Source organism: Cervus canadensis, chromosome 1 (assembly GCF_019320065.1).
Source record: "Cervus canadensis isolate Bull #8, Minnesota chromosome 1, ASM1932006v1, whole genome shotgun sequence".
Classification (NCBI taxonomy): Eukaryota; Metazoa; Chordata; class Mammalia; order Artiodactyla; family Cervidae; genus Cervus; species Cervus canadensis.
In genome coordinates, this window is record NC_057386.1 from 27038994 (window position 1) to 27060035 (window position 21042).

Sequence of the window (21042 nt, forward strand, 5' to 3'; positions counted from 1 at the left end):
ATTAGTTCAATGACTGGGGTAGTCTACAGTAAACTGTAGTATTCATGAAAAATACAAAACCTGGATCCTTTCCCCTTAATAATCTGTATTACTAGCCAGAAGTCGAAATACTAATCTTGTTAAACTTTATGGTCAGGCAGAGTCAACATCACATGGCCACAACACTACATGTTCTGCCTAAAGTCTCAAACGGCTGTTGAACCCACTGAATTTCTTGGGAGAAAGAACTCAGCTCTTTCTCCAGGCTATTGACAGCCTCTACTTGCGAAGGCTTCCCTCTCTTCTTCTAGCAGCGCCTCCCCCGCTCCAGAGGAGCTTCTTCAGGATCCCGTTGTTCCCTCAGCACTTTCTCTGGGGCATCTCATCCCCTCCTTGGCTTCAACTTCCTTCAAAATGCAAATAACTCAAAAATTTGTTCTTAGGTGTCACACCAATACTTAATTTAAAAGTTGTCCTAAGACATTTCAAACTTAACCTGCTCCAAGTAGAGCTCTTCTCTCATATACCTTTTTGTAGCCTTCATCTCAGACAATAATTTAATCCTCTATTGAAAATCAACATCATAACATTTTATTTAGAGAACCCATGTTAAAACCTCATCTGCCTTCCTCATTTATTTTCCCCGTGAATCTGTAACCAAATTCCACGTTGGATGTAGTCTCCTGAATTTCCTAAGTGTTATAAATCTGACCTAATTCCTGCTACTACTACCTACCCCAAAATCCTCCTCTTCTTCTACCTACATTACTAGTGAATCCTACTCCCTGAGTAGCCTCTCTGACACCAGACTCTCCCCAACTGCACTTCATTCCCAGACTACAGCAGAAAGAAGCATCTCACTGCACTCTGCTTAGAAATCCCTGCTGCCCAGAAGACGTGACCACAGGTTTCCTAGAAACACACGAGGGTGTTCACAGGGCACACACAGCTCAATCTCCTGCCAGTGCACCGCCACTGCAGGGACCACCCGCCCAAAACATCCCTTACAATTCCTTCTTGTTACACTTTCTCCTAGATGGTGTGAAGGTGACTGTTAAAATTAACCTTGCTTGACCTGAAAGTAAAGTTTCCATATTCTCAGAAGTTTCTGAGCTATAGCCGCCTTAAAATGTGGCCCTTCCTTATCTGCTCTATCATTAGAGCTTTAAAATCCAAAATAAAACTACAGGTTGGCAAATGACAAACACTCTCAGCAGCTGCCTCGGCAAGGAGAGGAAGGGAGAGGAAGTAGAGCTGAACAGCAAACTGCTGTCAGCATGGTGTTCTGAAGCCATTGTTTCATGCAGACGTGCCTTCTGTAATGGGAAAGCAAGTTCAGTAACTTCTGATTCAGAGATAGAAACTGTGTGGAGACCTGATTACACCAAGCCCTTGGACTCACTCCTGACTATAAACACAAGGATAAAGATATGACAGCTATTTTGTAAAATAAACAGTTTAAATCTTCAACAACCCTTCACTTACAGGCAATGACTAATGTGAGTAAAGGCATGATTAAAGAAGTGAAGTGAAGTCACTCAGTCGTGTCCGACTCTTTGTGACCGCATGGACTGTAGCCTACCAGGCTCCTCTCATGGGATTTTCCACCAGGAATACTGGACTGGGTTGCCATTTCCTTCTCCAGAGGATCTTTCCCACCCAGGGATCGAACCTGGGTCTCCCGCATTGTAGGCAGATGCTTTACTGTCTGAGCCATCAAAGGCGTGATACAATGTATAAAAACACCACAAACCTTTTGATTTCTTTACATCAGGTTCAGGCTCAGATTCTCGGATGAACTGACCCAAGTCACTAACTCTTCCAAACGTCATCTTCCTAAATAAGTATGAAAAGAACACAATGTCTAACAATCCACTTGAAATTAAGAAGAAAAATTAAATTTAAGCATCTTATCTAGATCTGGAAAACGAGAAATACAATTTATACCTATCCATTTTACTCAGAGTAGGGCTTATTTCAAAAAGAATTGTCCCTCACAGAAAGTAAACTTTCTCTAACCTATTAATACCAAAACCCAGTTAATACCAATAACCATCAATGCCAAATAGTAACATAAGACATTGTGAAATATTTAGCAACAGTTATGAGCTATAATTAACATTATTTATGGAATAGTAACAACACAGTTGAGATGAGGTAAATATGTGTAGACTAACACAGAAAAATCTCCAAACTCACTATGAATGAAAGCACAAGACAGAATGGAGTGTAATTTCAATCATATAAACATAAGCCAACAAAAATATACACCATAACATAACAGTGATTATCTTGAGAAGGAAGGGGAGAAAACAGGCATTGATTTGTAATCAAAGGGCACCGTAGCCTTATTTGTAAATTTCATTTTTGGAAGACGAGATCAATAAATTTGTATTAGTTAAACTTAGTTAAAAAAAGAAAATCTTCTGATGCCTACATATTATTTCATCTCAGGTAAAGCAGATCTTATTCTAGAAACAGCCTTCCTAATAAGTCAGTTAATATGTGGGTGCCAATACACCAACTGCTACAGATTTGTTGGCCTTTAGAAAAATTTCAGGAAGATGCTAGAACCGTTAAACTAAAACAAACACTAAAATCTATCTCTAAAGATAGAGGGGAAAAAAATCATTATTTCACTCACACTATACATATATTTATTTTACAAATTTAAATTTTATAAATTAACATGTATTTACTTTACATACAAGAAAACTATAGAAATAAAACATCTTGCAATTGACAGTCTTTCTTAAGGTCTGAAATAAATGAACCAATCATTACTTAAGAATAAATAGTATCTTTGGGAATTAACTCATTTAGCCTTATTGTCTACCATTTCCTGAAAGAAGAAATAAAGATTACTACAACACTGACACAGCTGAAGACTGAGTCGCCAAAATAACTTTCTATTTACTTCAAGGTATTTTCTGGACTCCTTGGTCTCCCAACTATCACTTTACTTTCTGGTAAAAGCAAATAAGCATGTTGAAATCCCCTTTCATGCTACTGCCAGGACTGGGGTGGGGTAATCATGCATGCCTTTACACAGGTTTCCGTGTTTTCAAGCCATCTTCAGGGAAGAGGAAGTGATAATATGATTTGATCTGTGGTAAAGATCGAGAAGTGCTGTATCACTGCCTTTCTGTTTCAGAATAAAATAAACAACCAAGTTAACTCCAAAATACAAAGGAATCATTCTATTCTGTTTCCCCAAATACAGCTGGTTCCCCATATCTAAAGGCTCCAGATCTACAGACTCAATCAACGACCGATTTATAAAGTATTCAGAGAAAAAAAAAATCTAGAAAGTTTCAAATAGCAAAACTTGAATTTGCTGTACACTGGCAACTATTTACATAGCATTTACATTGTATTTACAATTACTTACAAAGCACTGACATTCTGTTAGGTGTTATAAGTAATCAAGAGATGATTTATATGGGTTTAAAATACCAGGTCACTTCATACAAGGCACTCGAGCATCCTCAGATTCTGGTATCTGAAGGGGTCCTGCAATCCCCTGCAGTTACTGACAGCCAACGGTTCTAGTTATATAGTCCATGATAAATGCTATCAGCGTCTTTGTAGTTTAAAACAGAGACTTCAAAATAGCTAACATATGAATCAAATGAAACGTGGACAAGACAGGCTAGCACACATTATGTAAACATGACATGCATCAGTGTCATACACAGCGGTGGAAATGAGGATGGCAATGGAATCCACTGAGTGCTCACTGCTATCAGGCAACGTTTTCAATGCTTTTCATGTACTATCTCATTTAATCCCCTTCACCAACCCAACGAAGCAGGACTCATTCTCGTTTCACGGATGAAAAACTGGAGAGCATTAGGCAGCTTGCCATCAGCAGCTGAGCCAAGATTAAACCCAGGAAGTCACTCCTTAGCCTTCACCCTTAACCGCACTACATGTAAAAGGGAAGGGCATAGACGAGACAGTGGAGACAATTTTTACATTTTAAATTAAAATATTTTCTTTTAAAAAGATGCTTACCCTGCATATGTCCGTTGATACAAAGATTCTGGATCCAGACTTGCAGCGTCCACAATTATCGCTTCATCAAAATTTTTCAGAATCTTAACACTGGCTTTTTTCATACTGGACTACAACAGAAATTGTGAAATTAGTGTATATTATTCAGGAGTCAAGTCAGTCCTGGGTTTGGAACGATAGATCTATACAAAATCTTCAGTGTTTAAAACACACACGTTCCCCTCAACCCCGTCATGAATGAGATGCTTAAAAGCAATGATCCTGAGACTCAAACATAAGTGCAGGAGGGATGCACAATACCGATACATATGACACGTGCATCCGTATGCCACACGTGCTTTCCCTAAGAAATCGAGTTCCAACAACTGAGCTTATGTTCCCAACTGTGTAAAACTCCCTTCTTCCATGCACATGTATCTTGGCTGATAAATGTAAAGCCCGACTTTCACAGTATCAACATGAACGCTTTTGATTCTTAGTGTGGCCATGTGACAAAACAGAAGCTGGAGGAAACTTGCTAAAACGAATAGTATTTTACCTCCCACTCCTCATGCCCACAAAGAAAGCAAGTCAGAACTGGTACCTCTATGAAATAGAGGCATGGGTTGACCCAGTGACTCCACTTCTAAAATTCAATCATAAATAGATTTATACAAAATGACTTATACACAAGATTATTTGTTGCAGCATTGTTTAAAGTAACAACAGATAGGAATACCTTTAACATCAATGACTAAAGCACAGGTTAAATTAAAAAAATATATATATAAAAAAGTAATGGACCAGACACTTAGAGAACACTCTACAGCAAAGATGCACACTGTCACCACTTCTGTTCAACACTGTACTGTAATTTCTAGCCAGAGCAGTTAGGCAAGAAAAGGAATAAAAGACATCCAAAGTTGATAAGAAAGAAAACTATTTCTATTTGCAGATGACATGATCTTAGATATAGAAAACCCTAAAGAATCCACAGACAACTATTTAGAGCTAACAAATGAATTCAGTAAAGTTGAAGGTACAAGATAAACACACAAAAACTGTAACATTTCTAAACATTTGGTGAAGAATCAGAAAAATAAATTAAGGAAACAATTTCTGTTTATAATAGCATCAAAGATAATAAACTACTTAGGAATAACCTGACTCAAGGAGGTGTAAAAAGTGTACACTTAAAACTACGAAACACTGCTGAAAGAAAAAAAAGATGGCATAAATAAATGGAATGGTATTCCGTGTTCATGGACTGTAAGACTCAATACTGTGAAGATGGCAACACTTTCTAAAGGAAACTTCAGATTCAATGTAATTCTGACCCAAAATGTTAAAGCTGATCCTGAAATTCACATGAAACTACAAGGAACCAGAACATCCAAATCAATCTTGCAAATGAAAAAAATGCAAAGTCAGAGGACACACACATACACAGTTCCTGATTTCAAAGCTTTCAAAACCTATAAACTAGAACTAAGTTGGAGGACTCTCATTTCCCGATTTCAAAACTTATTACAAAGGAACAGTAATCAAGACTGAGTTAGTCATCATTTGACCCAGCCATCCTACTCCTAGGTATGTACACCAGAGAAATGAAAATATACATCCACACAAAAACTGTACAGCAGCGTGACTCCTAACAGCCAAAAACAATAATCCCGACGTTCACGAGCTGAGGAGTAAACGAAATGTGGTGTGTCTATATGATGGAGTGTCATTTGGCCATAGAAGAACAAAGTTCCAATAAATGCTAGAAACACAGATGAACCTTGAAAAAAGAAGCCAGTCACAAGGACAACATATCACAAGGTTCCACTTATATGAGACGTCTGGAACAAGCAAATCTATAGAGACAGAAAGTCAACTAGCAGCCACCTAGGGCTGGAGGAACGAGGACTTGGAGGGTAAGAGTTAAAGGGTAAAGGCCTCCTTTCTTGGGTGAAAAAAATGTTCTATAACTGACTGTGGTGAGTTAAGCAACTCTATAAATAAACTACAAAACCACTGAATTATACAGTGTAAATGAATAAACTGTACGGTATGTGAAGTATATCTCAATAAGGTTGTACAAAAAAAAGAAAAAAAGGAAAGAAAAGAGGAGGACAGTGACAGGAAGGGGACAACAGTGTCTGACAACCTGGTAAGGTGTTCTCTTTCTTGATCTAGATGCTGGTCACATGGGTTAGGTTTGCTTATCTAAATTCTTCGAGCTGTACATGATTATGAAATGTAGACTTTCCTGTAACATATTATTATACTTCAACCAAAAATGTAAAAATACTTTTTATGGTTAGCACCTAGGCCTTTGTGTCTAAACAAAAACGGCATTCTACTGGGTTGGCCAAAAAGTTAATTCGCGTTTGTCAATCATCAGAAAGATTTTGGTTAGAATATCTAGTAAGTAGGCTAATTTTATCTCTGCTTGTTTCTTCTACAACCTAAAGCGTATAAACGGGGTCTGATGCTAGGATCTGAGGGAAAGGACCCTAACGGCTGGGCACACGGGTCACTACCTGAGAGGTGGAGCTGTCGGCTGCCCCAGGGTGGGAGTCATCAGGGGGACCCATAGAGCCTGGAGCCGTCAGTGAGACACTCCCTCCCAGGAACTCGTCTCCGCGAACTGAGTGGATGAGATCGTTCAAGTATTTATAATACAGATTGCTGGACAAAAAGCCAGGCAAAAAGACCTGAAAAAGAAGACACCTTGTTAAAGCTACCAGTCACCACGCCTGATCTTACATCTTGTACTCCAAGCGTTATCCCTTTGTACATAGTTTACACTGTAACTAAAACTACAACATGTACGATTTATAGGCAACCCCCGGAAAACTAGCCATGAACTACTGAATCTGGACGTCTTAGTGACCAGGGAGCGAATGTAGTTTGAAACTAGGTTTTTCTGGTTTGTTATAAATACTTAAGTCTTCGTGTATATGTTGATTTTGACTTCTGGACTGATTTATTTAAGATAAATTACCAGGAGTGTGACTACTGAGTTCAACGCATGAAAACTTCAGCTTTGATAAATCCTAAGGATAATCACTAGAGTATTATCAAGGCATCTATTCTGACAGAGGCTTTCCAAAACTGGCTTCTGTTTTTTCAAATCACCGTTAAATAAACATCTAATGTACACAGATGCTTTCATTTGCATTTAAAATTATTAACGATCCTAAGCTCCCATCATTATTACTGGCATTTCCTATTTTCAACTTTTCCCTTACAGTATTCAGCACAACTGTAAATACTGATGTCTGTGTCTAACACATGCCTTCCTCCTAGACAGAGCTGCAGGAGGGCAGAACCATGCTTTTTCTTCTGTTTACCCCTGTAACAACAACACCCAGCACAGAAATACTCCAAGTATTAGTGAAGGAGGCACACATTCTTCTCACCATTTACCTACTTGATAGTACTGTACTCTGATATTCTGTTTTTCTCTTTTATTACCCAGAAAGTTTACATTCTTTATATGATACAGATTTTGAACTTTCCCCTCTAAGATTAGACAATGTTTATTTTAATCATGAAAAAATTATCAGCCCTGGACAAGAGCTAACAGTCTATCCAGTTTCCCAGCAGCTCCCTGATGATCTGATTTTTGCATGTAACCCGTCACACTCCTGACACTCAGGTTTGAGGGGTGGTCATGCAGCAGTGTAATTAATCCCTTTCCACCTGATGCACAAGCCATACATGAGAGAAACCTCATGGGCTTATCCTGGGCTCTGTGCCATTCCCAGGAAAAACTGCTCTAGTTCATCAGAGAATAACTGAGGCACAATTTCAACTCTTTATCAATAATAAGCAGCAATTAGCACTTACCCTGTAAGTGATAACGATACAAAAAACTAGCGTTCCAACCCTGTTGGAGGGTTTGGTGAAAAATTTGGATCATCCCTAAGCTAACTTTGCTTAGTACTATCAGTTATCTAAAAGCTGTAATAATAGCAGTTAACATTCTTTAATGCTTATGAGTGTCAGGGGTTATGTTACTAGTAAGCACTCTACACATCTTACCTCACTTTCATCCTCAAAACAATTCTGAGGTTAAGTACCTGTATGAGCCCCACCTCAGAGACAAGGAAAATGGCATTAAAGGACTTCGGGAGCTGCCTGGGTCCCTCGGCCTACAGGGTTGAGATTAATACACACCAAGCCAGACGCAAAGCCTTTGCTCTTAATCACCATTGTTTCAGTTGTCCACTGTTGTGTTTGCTTTTCTCCACATTTCATTTTCTGACTTCCACCAGGAAAAACTTCCTATAGTTTAACACTTCTGAGGTTTTGGTTACCTTCTCCATGGTCGTCCAGGCCTGACGTAACGGAGTGGTGAAACAGTTAGGGAGTGGCCCACCTTCCCGGCAGATGTTGGATTCAATTTCCAGTCGCACAACATCGTCAAATCCAAGAGGGTGTGTGGCCTGGAGGGAGAAGTACCTACAGCAGAAAGACGGCCAAAGTCAACCCGTATCCCAGCAATTACAGCGCCTTCTGGCACTGACACCAGAGACCCTCCTGAGGCTCATGCAGACCTAGGCTTATAGAGCTGGGTGGAGGGCAGCTCTGCAGCGACCTTTCCTCCCACCACATCTGAGCATTCTGTGGCTTCCAGCTCCTGTTATTGATACAAATACAAAAAGGCTAATGAGAAACGATATTAGGAAAAAAAAGATAGAAAAGCGGAAGAGTAGGAATGGGTAAAGTCAAATTTGGCAAAATGAGCTTGATAAAACAATAGTGCTGGTGGGCATCTTCATTTAAAGACGGCTCCCAGTTTGAAAATGGGATCCAGTGAGAAGACGGCATCTCTGCTATGGGTGGCACTGAGCTTCTGCCAGGTCCTCGCTGCTGCCACACTTCTGTTCCAGCACAGAAAACCCCTTTTTCTTTTTTTTTTTTGTGACCCCATGGACTGTAGCCACCAGGCTCCTCCATCCATGGGATTTCCCAGGCAAGAATACTGGAGTGGGTTGCCATTTCCTTCTCCGCCCTTTTTCTTGTTATCAGTATTTTCTTAACAAAAAGTGAGCTTCCTCCCACCTTGCAACAAATAAGTTGGCAAATATTCCTCCATGCTTTGAATTGTGGGGCAACACAGACCAAAAAAGAAATTTTTCTGGCCACACTATGTGGCTTGCGGGATCTTAGTTCTTAGACCTGGGCTTGAACCCAGGCCCCAGATTTAATCCCTGAAATTGCAGAATTCTAACCACTGGATCACCAGGGAACTCCCCCGAATTTCTAAATGTACACGCCTGCCATGTTAATGTCCATATAACACTGTTTTTTGTACAGTATTTTCCCACAAATATATTATACTAAAATAAACACTGGACAAACATTAGAACCACATCCAAGTCCTGCCGCTAACCTGCCCCGTGACTTTGAGAAATTCACCACCCGTGTGGGACCTGGTGTTCTCATTAGCACATTGGGAAAATCAGACCAGACCCTCACCTGGCTATTCATCAGGATCACCAGATGTCTTTACAGAGAAAGATTCCTGGGCCATACCTCAAACCCGCTGAGTCAGAATCTCTTTCGCAAGAGGGCAGGAAAGCTATTTTTGACAGTTTCTAGGTGACACTCGCGCTGACAGGAGCACGAGCACACCCGGCAAGCTCGGAAACCCCTGACCCGGATGCTCTCAGCTCTCTGCCAACTCTAAGGTCCCATGGATTTTTTTTTTACCCTCAAGCTTTCTTCTTAGCAAGTGCTTATAATACAACACCACACTGCTTTTCTTCACAGAAGGGAGAAAAGTTGGATGAAACGGAGCGGACACAGTTTCCAGTTCCATTCCCTGTCAGACTGCGCTGCCGTCTCATATTCAGGGAAAGCTAATGAAAAACTGCTCTCCGCTGAGCAGTCAGTCTGGCTCAGTAGCCACTGAGCCCTCTGCAATGTATTCCCATTGGTTTCACCTTCTTTCATGTCCCAACCCAAGTTTTCAATCACCCAAAGCTCCAATGAGTCTGCTCATGCTGATGCCTCCTCCAAGAACATTCTTTCCCACCTTCTCTGGCAACAGAATCCAATTCACTCTTCGGGATGCACTCAAATCTTCCTTCTGTGAAGCCCTCAGTGACCTCCACCATCATTGACCTGCATTTCCCCTACACAGCCCCCTTTCCCACCAGCAACTTGTGTTCTGAGAACCCCTACTTTGCACACACCAGTAAGCAGCAGCTCCTCCGAGGCTCCCTGCAAGCTCCCTGATGGCAAAGACCCAGGTGACCCACCTTTACTACCCAAGAGCACATCAAATGCTCATTGTCTGCTAAGTGCCAAAGTCCTCCACCAACTAGACTCACTTGTCATATAAGATCATGGCGTCATTCTGTGCCTCCTGTCCGTCGTACTGCCCTTTTTTGGCAGCGAGCTGAGACTGGAAGTTGTCTGCTGCCAACCAGAACTGTAGGATATTCACTGCGTCCTCTTTCTCCATGTACTGGGAAATAAACATACAAAAGAGGAAAATCAGACTGAAAATCTGTAAACAGATTTCTCTCACCATCTCATATAAGCACCAACTATTAAAATACAGGACATTAAGAGAAGAAACCCCCACAAAACCACCCACTGCCCAAAGAGATACACTTGCTCAGTTAATGCCAGTCAGCAACTTACAGTCATATGAGATGGAAAAAATATTAAAATACTGTTTGAGGGGGAAAAAAACCAAACCAAACCAACAAACAAAAAACCCCCCAAACAAAAAAAAAACCAAACAACTCTAAGCAACAACCAGAAACCCTACCACCACACAGCTGAAAGCAAACTTCAGTGAACTGGAGTTAAAATTAAAGGTGGATTAGTGGTTCCTTGCTGCCAAGCATACAAAGAATAAACCAACTGGACCCAACCTCGAATACCTGATTGTTTCCACCATTCCATGCGGCCACAACAACCTGAACAAATGCTCAACTAAACTCAAGGCAAAGAGAGGGGCTGAGAACTCGAATCAGCTAAGTAATTGTACTCTGGTGAGGAGATAGGATGCAGGTGTGGGTCTAAGTGACCACTCTGTGAGACTAGGAACCCTCTACCCCGACTTCAAAGTCACTTGCTTTGCAACAATTTCATTAGCTGAAGCCTAACACACCCCACCACACTAAACTGCATGCCTCAAGGAGATGAGTTTACTCACTGCTCCTTGCAAATACTTCACTGGGTAATCCTATCACATGGCTAAAGTAGAATGATGACAGCAGGAAAAAATTCACTACTTTCTCTTCTCCTTAAGTCTGGTCTGCAAACATTTATGCATTGAAATCAAGTATCAAATTCCGTGGTTTTAAAACAGCTCTAAATAGTTAAAAATCTGCATTCTCTTATAAGCAGTTTAATTAGGTTTTTCAAAATTATAGAGTTATTTTACACTGAATTTTCAAGTTCTCTTTAATGCCATTCAAGTACTCTTGCCATTAGATACAACACAGTAATCGAGGTATTTAAACCCAATTGATGTGTTTAGAAACGACTTGTCTCCTCTATGTTCTTTTCCACAGGCAGGGCCCCAGCATTTACAGCTTAGAGGCTGGACTCTAACAGGGTGTGAAAGGAAATGCAGAATTTACCTCTGAGAAATAAAAGAGGGCTGACTCACAGAAGAGAATGTCAGCCAGGTAAACAGTTCCACTGGTCAGCACTTCAATCTGGTATTTACAGAAATGGTGACTTCGTAGAAACTCACTAAAGTGCCTGCATGTGGACAAAAAGGTAAAATTTGAGGGACCGACCGAGGAAAGAGCTCCGCTGGGAAGCACACACTCTTTCCACGCTGTGCCCGCCGTGCCTCACAGCCTGGGTCAGCATGCCCTCCCTTCCCACGGGGTCTCCCTGACTCTTCTCCCTGCAGCACCCTCTCCCCTCTCTTACTGGCTTGCAGCTCCCCTCTGGCATCTAACACATGCTACCTCCTACTGCAGTAACCAAGCAACATGCCCTATTACTCTCAGGCTGTAATCTCCTTCAGCAGGTACTATAACTAACCATGCACAGCACCCTTTCCATAAATGTTAAATGAAAGAACGAAAACAGAGATTTTTGTTTTGAGGGCATGTGGATTTAGTGCTATGGCATCCATTAAGCTTAGAGCATGTACTAACAATCAGGATATCCACCTGAAGACACGTGTTGTTTAAGCAGATAAACTATATCACACTACAGTCACAATCACCCCCAGTGACTTCAGAATTAAAAACAAATTCTTTTAACTTAAGAAATATCAACATTAAAAATACAAATCTGTTTTACTTTTACTAGGATTCACATAATTTGTATTTAAAAGAAACCATTGCCCAAGATAGTCTGAGAGGATGCCTATAAGATCCTGTAAACATTCAAAGTATTTAAGTATTTAAACCCTCAAAGATAACTTGGTTTTTTCCTGAGACTGAACCGAAATTCCCAAGAACACAGGATGTGTGAGTGTGAAACCGACGTACTCGTGCTCCATTGCACTGAAGACTATGGACTGTGCAGAAACGAAACAGTTGGGATCCACCTGCCCGTCTTCTCCACAAATCTTTGCTGTAAAAGAAATGGTAAATAACTTTTTCTCTAAATCCAAACTATACACATCTGCAAATCAAAGCAGGGAATAACTGTAAAGGCATAAAGATTAGCAGGTTTTAATGCAATTAAAAGAAAATACAGGTAAACAGCTGATCATTAGGTAGGGAAGGTCTTTCTAAGCATACATGCAAAAGCAGAAATCAAAAGATTCAATAATGAAATTAATTTCTATAAATTAAAACACTCTCAAAACAAAAGGGCAGACTGAGGGAAAAGATTTGCAGCATATATGACTGTTTAAGAATGATAGATTATTTTCATTCATGTATCAAGAGCTCTCACAAACTAACAAGAAAGTCTCAAAAGAAAAATGAACAAAGGACAGGAAAAGAAAATTCACTCAAGGACAAATATAAAATGGCCAATTTAAAAAATACGCATGCTCATTAGTAACCAAGGAAATATAATAATGAATTACAACAATGAATCACATCACCTTTTTGTCTAGTAAATTGGCACAAAATTGTTTTAACAATCCATATACTTAATTGTTTAATGATACACACACTTGAGCATGGGCATGGGAAAACTGACCCTTGTGTTAGTGGGCATATAAACTGGTGTATTTGTTTCTGGAGGGCAATCTGACAGTTTCTAGCACAAGCTTTAAAAATAAACATAGCCCCATCCCTCAAAATATGAACATACCCTTTCTTTCAATCAGCAATTCTGTTTCTAGGATGGTAACCTAAAGAACTATAGATTTATGAAAAAGAGTTTATCTCTTTATCAAACGCTCTCTCCTTTTCTGAAATACCCCAGACAGGTTAGTTATCAATTGGTACAAACACCTAAAGGAACTGCTAGCGAACGATTTCCCACATAGGCACATTCTAATCTGTTCAGACACCTAACAGTTGTTATCATTAGGCACAGGTGGTCTTGGGAAGTCTAGAAGATGGTAGCAACAAATTTTCACGTAGAAAGAGAGGAACGACATAGAAAACCCAAAATTGCACGACGACACTTGGAATGAAACTGGTTGAAAATTCCAAAATACAAGCAGATGGGGACAAGCCACCAACAGCCACAAGGCCCATGCATTACAGGTGTCTGTGTGGGAGAGGAAAAGGGAAACACATGGGCAGCAGCTGTCAGCCTGACACAGACAGAAGGTGTGCACCGGGAGTGTGGCGACCGACTGAAGCTTAGCTGAGCCTGGGGAGGGGATCTGCTGTCCCCAAATAATGAGTGAAGACCCAAAGAGCCCCATGCTGGGAAGAACCTGCTAGGAGAGGAATAACAGGCTATACTTCATAAATCAAAACAATTTTTGTAATCAAAAACTCAAAACTGAGTACTGGGACTTGATAGGAATATAATAAATATCTGTTCAATGTATAATGAACCACTTTTATCTGTGACTATAGGCATACTTGAGGTCTTTCTGATACAACATAGTAAAACCTTTCAAACATTTAAAAAATTATGACCAACAGAAAAATTTATATACCTACACATGATGGAAAAAAGAAACAGTTTTCAGAAGTGCTGTTTGTTTGTCCTTACTACTGTGAAGCACTTTGATTTTTCTAGTCTTTTTTTGGAAGGTGGTGAGGACCTAAGAGGAGACTGGTCCTAATCTGTAGCCTGAAAAGCACTGCCAAATAGCCTACCAGGTAGGGTCTGGTTTCAAAGCCTAACTCTGCCATGTCTGAGCGTTATCGAGGGCAAATGTTATAGACAGCAAGTGTACACTGGGAGCTGTTACCTTCTCTGTGCTTCTTCACTTATAAAATAATAACTGTATTTATGCTAAAAGGTTCTTTAGAAGATTAAATGAGCTTGTCCAGGGGAAGTGCTTAGAATATTGTCTGGGACACAGTAAGTACTCAGTAAACATGTGCTACTATTTTTCAAATCAAAAACTAATAATAATGAATAAGAGGGAAACTTTTTAAGTGAGCGACAGTCAGATATAATAAAGTACACTGAAAACAGACATGGAAGGGAGATGCTGAATTTCATATTCATTTAGAATTCTCTTAATAACCAAAAAGAGCCTTTTTTTTTGGCCATAGCTTCAAGCACTGCTTACCTATGATGTCATTTCTCATTGCTTCTGTAATTGGTATCGGTTTAGCAGCATCTGGAGATATGTATTTGGTAAAAGTATTCACTGCATCTTGCTCTATACCTGCAAGGGAAGACAGAGACAATTTCAAAACCAAAAAAGCAACTTGCACCAGTAACAGAGCATATTCATCAACAGCAGGGCTTTGCTGTGCACCCAAGCACACACAAATATACACAAATAGTTTATTACAAATAAATATATCTGTAAATAAACATAGGACAAAACAAGTCTCTATCACAAAGTTGCTTTTACACCCTTTGGTTGGTGGAGCAGAGGAGTTACGAGGAAGCCCCCTGCCCTCCCCGCAGCTAACAAGTTCACAAGAAACCGCAAGTACTTATTCTCACACACCCTCTTTCCATATCTCCTCTCCAAAGTCGGAACCTGAAGAATTTACACAGCGGGGGCTCAAGTTATTTACAAATCCATGTTGAAAGTATTTTACCAAATTTCACATTCAGGAATACATTCATCTGACCTTCAAGAACCCCGGAAGGCTAAAATAGAGAATCTCAAACTTTCTGTCTTGGGACTCTGCAATCTTAAAAATTACTGACCTTCCATTTATCTGAGTTTTACCTATAGATAGTAAGGTATTGAAAATTAAGGTGAGAAAAAATTATCCCGTTTAAATGAATAATATTAAATCTGCTAAAAGTTAACATAAACACCATTTTTTTAATAGAAAATAACTATTTCCCAAACTGAAAAAATTAATAAAAGGGTGCCATTTTACATTTTTGCAACTCTATTTTTCTTGATAGCAAACTTAAGACTCTCAAATCTGCTTTGGCATTCACTCTGTTGTGCTTTTTTATTTGAGTCAAATCTATATAGTGCTATCAGGATATGAGAAGAAATGTATGTATATTATATACGTGTGTGTATATAATATATATATACATATATAGCATGCGTGTGTATGTTGTGTTAGTTATGCAGTCACGTCCGACACTCTATGACCCTATGGACTGTAGCCTGCCAGGCTCCTCTGCCCACGGGATTCTCCAGGCAAGAATAGTGGAGTAGGTTGCTACTTCTTTCTTCAGGGGATCATCCCAATCCAGGGTCTCCTGCATTGTAGGCAGATGCTTTATCATCCGAGCCACAAGGGAAGCCTATGTGTATATGTGTGTGTATGTACAGTTTCTGTCCCGGTTCCTGGCACAGAACCTAAATCCCTGGTTCCTAAATCCCTTGCAGCTTCCTGAGTTACAGTAGGGGCCAGAGGAGCATCATTTGTTAATCATAATAAAGCTCTTTCAACCACAGGAAAAGTTTATGGAAACAAAGTGACTCGTGCAGAGAGGGGGCTGGTTGCCAGAGAAGGAACCAGAACTCCAGCCCCACTCCCCAACCTCCAGGGAGGGTGGAGTGGGTTGTGGACCATCAAGCCAATCACCAACAGCTAATGATTTAATCAATCATGCCTACATGATGAGACCATAAAAACCCTAAATGAAGCAGCTCAGAGAGCTTCTGGGTTCATGAATGTTTCCATGTGCCAGAGGGGAGATTGCCCCAACCCCACAGAGACAGAAGCTCCTGCACTTGAGATCCTACTGGACCTCGCCCCATGGACCTCTTCATCTGGAAGCTTATTTCCCTCCTTTATAATACCCTTTTACATCACTAAACATATATAACGTGTTTCCCTAAGGTCTTTGAGCCTTGACAGCAAATTACCAAAAGAGGAAGAGGTAGCAGGAATCTGACGTACAGGTGACAACCTGGGGCCCGTGACTGGCATCTGAAGTGGGGGACACTGCTGTGGAACTGAGCCTTTAACCTGCAGGGTCGGCACTAACTCCAGGTAGTGTGAGAGTGAACACTAGGTTACAATCCAATGAGAATGGAGAACTGCTTGATTTTGGACAGACATTGCTTTGCTGTGAACAGAGAAATGGTTTTCTTTATATCAAGACTATCTGGCCTCAGAGCTGTGAACAGGAGTATTTTAATAGCTGTCTGAAGTAACTGTGGTTATATTCTTCTTTGATCCTCCTCCTTGTGCGTACTCAGTCATGACCCCATGGACTGTGGCCCACCAGGCTCTTCTGTCCATGGGATTTTCCAGGCAAGATACTGAGTGGGTTGCCATTTCCTCCTTCAGGGGATCTTCTGGACTCAGGGATTGAACGCGCGTCTCCTGTATTGGCAGGCAGATTCTTTACCACTGCGCCACCTGGGAAGCATTCTTCTTCGGTACTATACCCAAAACTTGAAAAGTGGTAGTTTCTTAAAAGTTAATCAGAATGTAGAATCAGAAATCGTATTAATAAACTGATTATATTCTGTTACATTAGAATCTACTGGTCTATGTACCATGTTTAAAGAAATCACATCATTAATATCACAATGATCTTTTCAGAACACTCTTTAAAGCTGTCAAAGCATGTGGCAATAAATGGAAGTTTTCCAAATTCTAAGTTTCACTTGAAAACTTACATTTTATCACTGGGCAACAACACTGCCAGCTGTTTTCCAGGAAATGACAACTCATTTTACAAGGCCAGAATTACTGATACCAAAACTGGACAAAAGCAGTGTAAGAAGACTACAGACCACTTTCTGTCATACACACAGGTGCAAAAATGCTCGACAAAATATTAGAAAATCAAGTCCAGCAGCATAAACAGACTGATACAAGCAAACGAGGCTTACTCTGGGAATGCAAGCTCATTCAGTATTTTTTTTTTTTTTGTAATCAATATAATCCCTCAGACAAAAGAAGGAAAACCACATGGTCATATTAAATGACACAGGAAAAACATTTGAGAAAATTCAACACCATTCTTTTTTTTTTTTTTTTTTTTAACACCATTCTTGATTTAGACAATTATCAGTAAACTTTTAAACAACTCTTAGTAAACTTTTAAGAGAAAGGAGCTTCATCAACCTGATACAGGGCATTTAAAAAAAACCCATAGCTAACCTCACACTTTATGGTGAAAGCCTGAATGCTTTCTAAAACCAGGGAGAAGACAAGAATCTCGGGCAATCTACACAAAAGCTCCTAGAAATAACGAGTAAATTGAGGCCACAGAAGGTCAACATATAAAAGTCAATCATATTTCTATATACTAGCAATAAAAAAACTATAGAAACAAAAACTTTTTAAACATACTATTTGCAATAGTACCAGAAAAGGGGGAATAATAAAACATTAAGGATCTGTATGCTGAAAACCATACAATGTGAAAGAAAGCAATCAAAGAGGTAGGTAAATGGAGCAGATTAAATCTGCGAGTTTTAAGACTCGATACAGTTAAGAACATAAATTCTCTCCAAACTGACCCATAGGTTGAATGCAATTCCAATAAAAATCTCAGCAGGTGTAAAGTTAAGTAGTTTATTTGTTGTTTTTCTTGAGGTAGGCTTGTATTGCTATAAACCTCCCTCTTAGCACTGCTTTTATTGAATCCCATAGGTTTTGGATTGTCGTGTTTTCATTTTCATTTGTTTCTATGCATATTTTGATTTCCTTTTTTATTTCTTCTGTGATCTGCTGGTTATTCAGAAGCGTGCTGTTTAGCCTCCATATGTTTGTGTTTTTTATAGTTTTTCCCCTGTAGTTGACATCTAATCTTACCACACTGTGAGTGAAAGAGAAACACCAATACAGTATATTAATGCATATATATGGAATTTAGAAAGATGGTAATGATGATCCTATATGCAAGGCAGCAAAAGAGACACAGATGTAAGGAACAGACTTTTGGACTATGTGGGAGAAGGCAAGGGTGGGATGCTATGAAAGAATAGCACTGAAACATGTGTATCACCATATGTAAAACAGATGACCAGTGCAAGTTCGACGCATGAAGCAGGGCATTCAAAGCCAGTGTTCTGGGACAACCCAGAGGGATGGGGTGGGGAGCGGGGTGGGATGGGGGTTCAGGACAGGGGAACATATGTGCACCCATGGCTGATTCATGTCGATGTATGGCCAAAACCACAGTATTGTAATTATCCTCCAGTTAATTTATTACTTAAAAAAAATCTCAGCAGGGTTTCTTGTAGATATAGACAAGCTTATTCTAAAATTTAAATTAAAAAAATAAGAACCTAGAACAGAAAAAACAACTTTGAAAAAGAACAAACTTGGAGGACTCAAACTATCCAATTTTAAGACTCACGACAAAGCTACACCACTTTAATTCCCCAGCAGCATGTGAGACAACCATGTTCATGACGCTATTCATATCAGCTATGAGCTATAATAAGCTTATACCCTTTCAGGTCAACTTCTGTTCATTCAAAAAATAACCTGTGATAAGCAAAGCTTTCTGGATTTCTCGACTGCAGATAAGTAACTGTGGACTGTAGGAGCCAGTTCCAATCAAGATGGGCAAAAGCACATGAGAGAGAGGTAGCACAAGAGAGAGAGAGGTCATTTACCTGAGAAAGGCCCCCACCCCCATAAGACAGGAGGCTTTCACTTTCAAGGGCAGCTGCAGGGCCTGAAATACACACACACCCAAATACACACACACACACACCCCAAATACACACACCCCCCCCCCCAAATACACACACACACACACACCCCCCCAAGAGGGTGGGACACACGCACACTCCCAAGACAGAAACTTAGTTTTCAGTGGTACCAGGGTAGCAATCAAGCGGGTTCTGGATGCCTGGCAAAAGCAAATGCAAAGATACTCACAAAGAACCCAATTTAATCAGAGTCCCTGAAGAATTACCAAAGATAAAATTCAAAGACATATGTATTCACAGCCAAAACCCACTAAAACCACAGCCTACCAGAAGTGTGAACCTGCAGAAACAAACCCTGAATCAGATACACAAAAGCTATAGGCACTGGGGTTATGAGATACTGAATATGTGTTTAATAAATTTAAATAAATAAAAAATGGGAGTCAAAAGTAAGACAGAGGGATAAAGGAACAAGAAACTAAAAAATGACCAGGCAAACCTGAAGAAAAATATTTCTAGAAATGAAAGAATTTACTAACTTTTAGATTAAAATAACATGTTAAAAGACTGATTTAATAGCAGTTTAGATCCATTTTAAGAATCAATATCTCAAGATACTGAACTAAAATATCTCAAGATGTCACCACCAAACTGAAAAAGCTATATACTACACAATTCTAAGTATGTGACATTCCAGAAAATGCAAAACTATGGAGACAGGAAAAAGATTAGTGGTGGCCAGAGTGAAATGAGTGGGTATACAGAGATAAACTGGTAGAGCACAGAGGTTTTTAGGGCAGTGAAAATGCTCTGCTTGGTATCACAATGATGGTTACAAGTGGTTATACACTTCCCCAAACTCACAGAACATGTAACACCAGGCGTAAACCTGAAAGTAAACTTTGGGTAATTGTGACGCCCTCAGGTAAGTTCACTGGTTGTAACAAGTATTTCCCTCTGGTGGGGATGTTGATAATGGGGAAGGCGATGCATGTGCAGGGGCGAAGGGTGTACAGAAAACACCTGTACCTTCCCCTCAATTTTGCTATGAACCTTAAAAAAAAAACCTGCCTTCATAACGTCTTAGTAGGAAAAAAAAATAAAAAAGCACACAAGGAAAAATCAAAAAAGGAATGTTGGACCTTTGAAAAACAAAGAGAAGATAAGAGAGAAGATGATGAGCATGGGTTGGAAGCTGTCTAATCAGAATTCCAGGTGATAATTGAAAAATGAAGAGTGTGTAGCTTTCAAGCTAACAGAGAAGAAAAAAGAAAAGAGGAGCTGCAGTCCAGACGCCAGGACTTCAAGCGCAGGTCCTGCCTGGTATATGACCTGACAGGCTCCCCAACCTTCCCAAGCCACGACTTCCTCAGATGTAAAATGGGGTGACTGCCTACCTCACAGGGCTGCTGTGACTACTCCATGAAATTCAAGTACAGCCCAGGACACAGAACCTGATTAATGCTGCCTGCTGTCAATTAACAAATAACTTTACCTGCAAAGTTCAGTAAAAGAGCAAGAAAACTAAGACTGAGGCTGCCATTAGCTTTTCTGGATAAGGATTTGATTTCAAAATCTGTGATGACCCTGGACCCTTCTTCATTTGTTAATTATTTCTATTTCTTAGCGGGTTGGCTCTTCTGTTCTTTTTTCATACACAATCCTATTCTAAAACTCCAAAATTTGGGAGAAAATTACTCTAACCCTTTTAATCCCCATTCAAGTTCCACTTTGTAAGTAGATTTTTAAAAATATATATGTATTTATTTTTATTTATTTGGCTCCAACAGATCTTATTGTGGAATGTGGGATCTTTAGCTCCTCAACCAGGGATCAGACCCAGGTCTCCTGCATTTGGAGTCTGCAATCTTAGCCACTGGACCACCAAGGAAACCCATAAATAGATAGTAAAAACAAACAAAAACAGGATAAAGAGACAACACCACACACTT

At 39.9% G+C, this 21042-nt stretch overlaps 1 protein-coding gene across 2 annotated transcripts in view; it reads right to left on the reverse strand.

The window, feature by feature from the left end:
• Positions 1–21042, reverse strand: part of AKAP10 (A-kinase anchoring protein 10) — a 43061-nt gene that overhangs the window by 9807 nt on the left and 12212 nt on the right. For both annotated transcript variants that reach the window (XM_043473106.1, XM_043473113.1), the window contains 8 exons: positions 14612–14710; positions 12444–12528; positions 11574–11697; positions 10308–10444; positions 8286–8430; positions 6504–6677; positions 3997–4106; positions 1733–1815 (listed from right to left, as the gene is read on the reverse strand). In XM_043473106.1, coding sequence (XP_043329041.1) covers positions 1733–1815; positions 3997–4106; positions 6504–6677; positions 8286–8430; positions 10308–10444; positions 11574–11697; positions 12444–12528; positions 14612–14710 — 957 coding nt within the window. The remainder of the gene's footprint in view (positions 1–1732; positions 1816–3996; positions 4107–6503; positions 6678–8285; positions 8431–10307; positions 10445–11573; positions 11698–12443; positions 12529–14611; positions 14711–21042) is intronic.